Raw genomic sequence first — 8,939 nt, 5'->3', positions numbered from 1 at the left:
CTAATTTAACCCTTTACTGCATGGTATGGGTAAAAATCACAGTTCATAATTGTTTTAATAATGCAGCTTATGACTAAAAGAAAAATCCTCATTTGTTGGGATTCACACATCTTCCAATAAATTATCCGGATTTTAATTTGTCGATAAATAATATCTGGAAACATAACTTGGCTTTGTTGCCAAAGGGGAAAAACAAGCGACAATTCACATTCCTTTAACGCAACGGGAGAATTCACGAAGGCCTCAGATACACGACGTCTTAAAGAAACAACTATGATTCACTTTCTGTTGGTTTCATTTAATAACCCCCAAACTCATGATTAGTTGTCAAAAAGCAATTAATGCCCATTGTAAGCTTCAGTTTTCATCTGCAGACAATACAATCATAAAGAAGACCATTATATCTTTAGATTAAAAAAAGAACTGGTACCAGCAGCACATTCGGGCAGCAAGTCTCTTTAAGATGTAAACCAACTTGCAAATATTCCTTACTAAATTTAGGGAATAAAAAGCAACATTCCTCTGAGGGTACCTTCCATTAATGCAGTAAAGGGTTAAGCATCCATGTAGGACTGTCAAACATTCAACTGATGCCGACGTTCTTCTCAAGTCAAGTGTTTTTTTTTTGTTTTGTTTTTTAATTTGTGAAGTCAACACTATTAAGTGTAGCATGGGCAGAGAGTTCAGGGAAGCTTGTCGCGTTTTCTCTTGCTTCTCTTTGGGGTGTTGCACATGTGGAAAAGGCAGTTTTGTTTTTGTTTGTTTTTTTTATTCTGCAGCTTCTGTGTCCTCAGTTGGCTGTCCAGTTGCGTTTTCGGCCGTCTTGGAGGCCTAAATGAGGAGAAAAAGGAGGAAATAATTGAACAAACAGTGCAGACGATAAACTAAATGTGTATTTGCTGCAGCTGGAAGGAGACATTAATGACAAGTAAATGACGTCCGAGCTTGTTTAGTTCATGGTGTACACAATTATTACCTTCTTTTTCTTTTTCTTCTGTGTTTTACGGCTTGCAGAACTCTGTAGTAAAGTCTACAGAAGAGAGGAGAGGTTTTGTTGTGAGTAAGATGTTTAACGTGTGACAAATGATTTCAGAAGAGTCGGTTCATAATCTCACCCTTAGCTCTGGATCCTGAACTTCATGCTCTGACTTGTAGAACTCTGGGTCAAAGGGTCCGTTGGTGATTCTGTGAGGCCCGTTGGCCATCAGCAGCACTGTGAACTTAAACTGAGCTACGAACTCTCCTGGGGGGGGGTAACAGGGGAAAAGATGGTGGGGTAAATAAATAACTGTTTAAAAGAACAAACATATCAAACACAGAGGCAAACACTCACCTTCTTTTTCATGAAGCACACTAAAGGGCTGTAGCAATTCGTGTTTGGCGCACTCTACAACACCGAGACGGGCTTTGGCCTCATCCTCGAAAGCCCTGAAAAGAAAATGTTAGCATTAGGTGCCGAGGCCAAACTACATCAAGATTCAACATGCTCTCAGTCTATTTAAAATATTCAGAAGGTGATGGTGGCACATGTAAAATGAGGTGTTCCTACCTAAGAGTGAAGGGCATGGCATCAAAGCGTCGTTCCACCTCGCTGAAGAAGGTACGGGAGGTCTTCATCTTTAAGCCGTACTGCTTACTGGGGTCCCGCTTGTAAATTGTGGTCCTCAGACCTGCATCTCTGGCCTAAAAGTACATGAGAGAGGAACATTTACCACATGTTTACACTGCAGAGTTGATGAGTGAGAACAGAATCAGTGTGCAAATAAATAAATAAATAAATAAATACAAGACTCTGACCTTCCCTTCTCCAGTGCTAATCAAGACATCCACAGCATAGACTTCATGCACCTCGAACTCTGCCTTCTCATGGTCCTTCCTGGAAAAACAATAAGTGGCCAGTAAAAACACAACTCTTCAATCTCATCTCAGGTAGAGTCACTTCTAATATGTCTTAGGACAAGCCACAAATCTCACTGTGAATATTACATCTCTAGAATCACTGTCTAGTTCTGCAAAGTAAGCATATGTGTACACTCTATATTGATAAGCGTATTAAAAACAGATTTATAAAAGGTGAGATTAATTTGCGTTATGAGATTAATTGCCATTATTCTCTATACAAACTATCTGAGTTGTTTGGATTTAATTTTTTATTAGAAATGTGTTTTCTGTGACAAAAACCAAAACTTACCTTTGCTGGTCTGTCGGGTTCTGGATGATGGTCTTCTCTCCGTCTATCACGTGTTGCTTTAGCTGATGAGACAGCATACCTATAAAAACACAAGAACGTTAAAAAGGATATGTAAAACCGCCAACTCTTTACTCTAACAGTTATCTTCCAATGAGGTGAACAAAGTCTGAAGAGTAGAAGAGCAGTAAAACTAAAATGCACTCACCCTCGATAGGGGAGCATTTAAATGAGTGTGCAATCTTGTTCCAGGCTTCTGTCACTTGAGTGTTCTGGGAAAGAGAGAAACGTGCATTACTTTCACCCATCAAATACAATTTTGAGTTTGCTGACTATTTCAAAAACACAGCCAATATCATTATCTACTTCTTCAATCTGATGGCTGCAGGGGAGGAAATAGTCTGCAGATCACTACACACTTAGAAATGTAGTCAGAGCCAAGCGGTAGGAATCATTTTTAGACTCATCTAAATCTTTTCAAGACCAGAGACAGCCATCGTAGAAAATGTAGCTCATCAGCATCATCCGAGCTGACCTCGAAAACACGAGGACGTTAAACGTACCTGGTTACCGGGTTTCACAAGACGAAGAGCCGCTTCCGCACACAGATGAGCCGCTTTGATTACATCAGCTTTCCGGCCAGTGATGGGGTTTTCCTGCAGAAGTGAAAAACGATGAGATGAAGACTACTTCAACAAGAGGACACAAACCCGTGTCCTCCCCAAAAAGGCACGATTAAAAGAAAAACATCACTTACCTTACTGGCTCCCACAATAAAGCTGTGAGCAACATTGGCAATGAAGCCATCAACATGAACCCCCAGGTCTCTACACACACACACACACACACAAAAAAAAAGAAAGTATGACGTAACAATAAAACAAGATCTTGTCTCGTATTCATTGCAAGTTTAACTGCTACCCTGCTGCCAAGATGGCTAATATTGATGCAGGAACAAAATCAATCATATTAAGTCAGGAAGGACAAAATGTCAATCCCTATCCACTTTGGAAAATGAGACTAATGAGCACTAAACAATAAGAGAAGGTCACACAGAAAAAAAAGTATTTAATCTACTTCAGGCAATAAATGGAAGATATATCCCAAGGTGATTTTTTTTTTGGCAGTACATCAGCTGGAATAAAGTGAAGGACTTATTGTGAATTCAAGGCAAAGGCACTACAGACTGAAACAAACTAAACAGACAAGGCCAGGCAGAAGGTTAGGAGTGTGTGCAAAGCAAAGAACAACACTGAAAATATGCACACGGTACACAAGATGTTAGAGAGGACAAAGACATTAGTGGCAATACAACAATTAAGATGAATCTTTTCAAAGTACAACATTACATTAAAAAAAAGTGATATATGGAATTTAGCAGACGGAGGCTAAAATTCAACATATCACTAATAAACACATATTCTAATGAAACTTATTTGTCGTTTGCCACCCTGGACAGACAGGAAGACAAGACGTTACCGATGGAGCACACAATCGACAGCAAAGAGAGAACCCTCGCAGAAAAGCACAAAAGAAATAAAGGAGGACTGGAAGACTCGAGACAGATGAGGGAGTGAGGGGGGGGGGTAACATCGTTGCAGAGCGGGTGCCTACATTTTGACCAGATCCCCATCTTTAAGTGTGTAGTCAGGGTCACTCTTCAGGGGAGAGAAGTGGCAAACACAGTTATTGACTGAGACGCTGGTTGGAAAGGCAATGCCTAGAAGAGGGAGAAGAAAACCACCAAGTCTTCATTTGGAAATCATCCACAAATTTAGCAAGAAAACGATTTAAAAAAATAAATAAATAAATAAAAATGGAGGAAAAGACTCTTGGATCACCAAATAAACTTTTACTCTCATGCCATTGCGTTGGCTGTGACACAAACGCTACCGACAGTTTGCACGACTCTCGTTACTCTAGTTTGCCCCCCCCCAGCTCGTCCAAAATGACAATGGACACGCTTCAGCCACGTTCGTCTCACCTTTCTTCATTTCCTTTTCCTTCTTGAAGACCTTTCCAGTTTCAGCCATGATGTAAGCGTCACCTTTCTCGCAGAGGCTGAGCACGGACACGCCGGACTTGGCTGCCTCCACGACCTGACGAAGAGCCTCTGGGTGAGACAAAAGGGATATTAAGATGATGGCGAGGAAGAACGCCCGACACTGTGATGTGACAGCAGATATTACTTTATTATATTCCGTCTCTTTAAACAATGCATCATAATTGGCTCAGTTTCTAGCTGTAAATAATGGCTATTCTGCTTAATAGTATAATAAAAAACAGGACTGGACATTACATTAGATAGTAATGTAACAAAGCATTACATTCATACTATTTCTAATGTGACAGACACTGACAGGGGTAGGACTGATATATTACAATGCTGGATGTAATATGATCACAGCAACACCTGCAAGACATTAAATGGACAAGTGGATATGTTAGTAACATGCAAGCTGTTGTTTGATTTGCCTTTCCTCAATGTTAGCAGGAATATCTAGCATATTAATCTACTATCACACGAGTAAAAATTAAAAACTAGGGAAGACAAAGCGGTCATTGTAGCTTCATGTCTGCGGCTACCTCCTTATCTTTGGTCTCGTTGACGCTTGCTGGACATTTTTAACTGCCTACTACAGGGACACCAGGCTGAGCTAGCTGCTTAGTTAGCATCCCACGTTAGTTTGACAAGACAGCTCCCTCAGGGGAAGCCTAAAGTCAAGGGTGAGCGGCAACAGCAGAGGAGCTAGCATTAGCCAAGTTAGTCAGTCAAATCTGAACCAGTTGCACCTGCCGGCTAGCCAGTTAGATTAGCATATGTTTGCCCCGAGTGAAAACCACATGGCTGCTGCTGCTGCTGCTGCTGCTGTGGAACTAACGTTAGCTGGCTGCACGACAGGCCGTAAAAGCAAGTCGCCCCCCTCCAGCCACCAACAGCTACTCGTTCGCATTAACTCACGGTTGGCGATGTCTCCACCCATCTTGTACTTGGTGACCACCAGATCCTCGGCTACGGTCTGCTCTTGCTCTTCGTCGGACATGTTGGCAGTGAAGTTTCAGTCGCTATTCGGTCCTTGACAGCGACAGTTCCCCCTGCTCTGAAGGCTGCTAACACGGGCCTCCTGCTGGCCTCCAAGCCCCTCCCACTTCGTCGTGACGCGAAGCACGTCACTGTGACTTCAGCCCGCCAAAAAAGCGTGCTGCCTTCAAATGGCGTCGTGTTTACCGCCCCTCTGGTGGTATTAACGACCTGTCAGTGGAACAGTAATATATTGTAATTTTGTTCAACTGAGTTTTCGTTGTTTTAATATAATATGTGCGATAAGAATGTAGATACTACGGAAGCGTATTGCTGCCACACTGTAGAAAAAAAAAGGCTCAATATTATGTAATTACATGAAAGTTTCTTGTTATAACATGATATTTTTCACGTTTTAACATGATAAGTATCACGTTATTACATGAAATTATCATGTTATTTCACGAAATTATCACGTTATTTCACGATAATGATATTTTCATGTTATAACGTGAAAATATCATGTTATTTCAATATCATTATCATGAAATAACGTGATAATTTCATGTAATAACGTGATAATATTTTATCTTGAAATAACATGATATTTTCACGTTATAACATGAAAATATCATTATCATGAAATAACATGATAATTTCATGTAATAACGTGATAATTTCATGAAATAACGTGATACTTATCTTGTTAAAACGTGAAAAAGATCATGTTATAACAAGAAACTTTCATGTAATTACATAATATTGAGCCTTTTTTTTTTTCTACAGTGTGGTAGCAATACTCTTCCGTAAGATACAGTCAGGGCCGACTTAACATAATGTTAGGCCCCGGGGCTGAGAGGTTTTGTAGGCCCCCCATCCCCTCGATTTATAGAGTCTCATTTTAAAAAAGTGTAATATCTAGGTAATCTACATCACAAAATGCATTAGTTTCTTTTGAGACATACAACAATGAGTTTTCCCTCTTTGAGCCAGAAAACACCATAATATTGTTATTAACATATCACTGAGACCACTTGAGCATAAACACAAGACACTTTATTTAACAACCACACAAAGCAAGTTATGGTGATAATAAAACCAAAATATGTGAAAGTATGATTTCAAACGATATTATGAAAAACATCACCAACCATCACCTGTCTGCACAAACACTGATAATAACTACTAACAGCATAAGCAAAGAACAGCAACAGATCAAAGTCGGAGCCTCTTTTCTGGCCTCAGCGGGCCCTGTGAACCAATCACATGCACCTGCACAGACACACAAACATACTCCATTCAACATCATGGATAGCAACATGGCCTAATGCCAGGTACCAGAAATATGAAACTGAGCAACATTTATAGAAGGTTTGCAGTATAATCTAGACAAACATCTAAGCAAATGTGCATTTCTCTTAAAACAATGCACAAAACAACCTGCACAAGCTATAAATACAGCACTTTCTTAACTTTTTAGAAGTGCTTTCGTCTGGTCGTCTTTGAAGAAAAGGCCCTAATTATGTCCTTAAAATCCAAATCACGAAGGATAAAGATGACGTGTCGCTGACACGTCAGCGCGCACTTTTGAGTCAATATTGTTTCCCCAGCGGCCCGGGTCACTGTTATATGGGTCATCTGACTCGTCTCCCCCCAACTGGTTTGCAGCCTGGTCCTCTCTCTGGGGCTCGTGTGCTCCCCCCTCCTCCTCCCCTCCAGTGCTGCGGGCGGTCCCCTGCTCCTCTCCAGCTCCATCCACCTGCGTGGCCTACGCCTCCTCCGCTCCCTCCGGTGTGTGGGTTAGCATCGCTAACGGAGGAAGCTCGCTAAGTTAGTGAGCTTCCTCCGGTGCTGGGTCCATCTTCAGCAGTAGCTGGTTTAAAAAAATCCTGTGAGCTTTGGGATGCTCTTTAGGAGATCCTTTTTTGCGCAACTCCTTCTTAATAAGTGTTTTTCTTTTCTGGGCACCACTCTCAAACACCCTCCCCGACATTTTCCACTTAATGTCACTCAATCACAGAGGGACACACGCCAAAACTAACTATAGACATTCTGATAGGTAAGCCCACGGGCCATAGGCTATGGGGCCACGTGGGTCAGTCCTAATTTGGATCAATCAGCAGCACCGAACGTGCGATTAGAGTGATTCACAGAAAACCTGACAAGTTACAAAACAATATGACCTTTTCAGCTCATCATGAACCTGAATTTGGGAGGCCCCTGGGCTGCGAGGCCCCTGGGCTTCAGCCCAGGTAAGCCCGTGCATTAAAGCGGCCTTGGATACAGTATATGGCCTTATCTTTTAAATGTGCTTTGCATTTGCCACAAAAAGTTACTCTCCCTGTCCCTTGTTAAACTGTCTCAACACAGACAATATACAGATTATGACACAATCCCCTTCATATCATCCAGAAAGACCCAGCAGCACCCTCTGTGGTTGGTTTAGTGTAAAAAGTTTACAGCACCTGGTATTCCAGGTGCTGTAAACTTTTTACACTTTACCAACAACAGAGGACGCTGCTGGGTCTCCTTTTGTGCAGTCTTTCTCTCTACAATTATGGAAGATCAAAGTTTCATTAATAAATGATACATTTGAATCAAGTAAAAGTCATGTTTGCTACACTGTCTAACAAATATAGATATATTCGATATAACTCGAAGCTTGAAAACCATTGTGAAATTACTTTAACTAAAAATAAGTGAGAAATAAACAATCCTTCGTCTCTGCTGGAGGTATTTTGATGTTTTCTTTTACCAGTTACAATGATCCTGTTAGTCTAAATTGTTGAATGCAGAATGATAAATGCATGATGACAATCTGACCACAACCACATGTCACAAGAAAAGGACACACAGAGTAAAAAGTAAATTCAGACAATCCCATTCGTACAAGGGCAGAGCCAGTAGCACCCTCTGTGGTTGGTAAAGTGTAAAAAGCTTACAGCACCTGGTATTCCCAGGCGGTCTCCCATCCAAGTACTAACCAGGCCCGACCCTGCTTAGCTTCCGAGATCAGACGAGATCGGGCGTGTTCAGGGTGGTATGGCCGTAAGCGAGAGCAGAGACAACTATCAGGTCTTTTATACATGTTCACCTTCATGAGCAGGCTGCACTTTTCTTTTGTGTCTTTTGGCATTTGTTGTTGTTGTTGTCTTATTTCTGTCCCAGTAGACAATATTAGAGGTGTTGCTCTCAGTTTGGGAGATCTTCTCTGGCCCTGTAGATGAAAAGGAAGTGACTCATCTTTTCAGACTGTACAGTGACAAAAAGTCATCGGGTTGTAAATATATATATAGTTGAGATCCAGATTTGCATTTTCCACAGTGGCTCGGTACAAAAATAAAAACGTTCATAGTCAGATTGCCACCATTTAATATTAATCACATGTTTAATAGATGCAAATGGAATAAACATCTGAGCAAGACTGTCAGTAGACATTGCTGCACCATGTTCCTGTACCCATTCATCAACCATACAGAATCACATTTTCACATCTTTATATATATAAGAAAATATATTTGTTGTGCGTGTCTCAGCGTGTTTTTAAAGTTTCTACTGGTTCTTCTGAGGAATTAACTTGTTCTACGTAATGCTGCAGGCTGGGCCCTCCCACGTAAATCAGTGCCAGAGAAAGAGCCGCTCCGGCCTCTGATTGGCTCTCGGCGCTGCGCTCCAATCACTGAGCTGTAGTGATTCCTCCTCACTCAGACCGGAGCGGCCGTCTTGAAG

General features: G+C 41.3%; 1 protein-coding gene across 1 annotated transcript; it reads right to left on the bottom strand.

Annotated features, from left to right (window-relative positions):
* LOC311486409 (proliferation-associated protein 2G4) lies at positions 1-5,324 on the bottom strand. Its single transcript, XM_084542240.1, has 13 exons — positions 5,151-5,324; positions 4,173-4,301; positions 3,803-3,908; positions 2,946-3,015; positions 2,752-2,844; positions 2,397-2,460; positions 2,192-2,270; positions 1,798-1,876; positions 1,550-1,683; positions 1,334-1,428; positions 1,116-1,243; positions 977-1,030; positions 1-831 (listed from the first exon to the last, which is right to left on the bottom strand). The coding sequence occupies exons 1-13, from the start codon at positions 5,230-5,232 to the stop codon at positions 769-771; spliced, it is 1,176 nt and encodes a 391-aa protein (XP_084398366.1). The 5' UTR covers positions 5,233-5,324; the 3' UTR covers positions 1-768.
* Between the last annotated feature and the right edge of the window lie 3,615 nt (positions 5,325-8,939).

This window comes from Chelon labrosus (assembly GCF_963514085.1).
Source record: "Chelon labrosus genome assembly, chromosome: 4".
Lineage (NCBI taxonomy): Eukaryota > Metazoa > Chordata > Actinopteri > Mugiliformes > Mugilidae > Chelon > Chelon labrosus.
Note: the sequence above shows the minus strand (reverse complement) of the source record. Positions and strands in the feature narration are given on the sequence as shown.

Excerpts from the sequence above, each read along its gene's own strand:
- LOC311486409 (XM_084542240.1), bottom strand. The coding sequence starts at position 5,232 with ATGTCCGACGAAGAGCAAGAGCAGACCGTAGCCGAGGATCTGGTGGTC. Across the intron at positions 2,461-2,751 it reads TTGTGAAACCCGGTAACCAG|AACACTCAAGTGACAGAAGC; the intron begins GTACGTTTAACG and ends TCTCTTTCCCAG. Across the intron at positions 1,429-1,549 it reads GCCATGCCCTTCACTCTTAG|GGCTTTCGAGGATGAGGCCA; the intron begins GTAGGAACACCT and ends TTTTCTTTTCAG.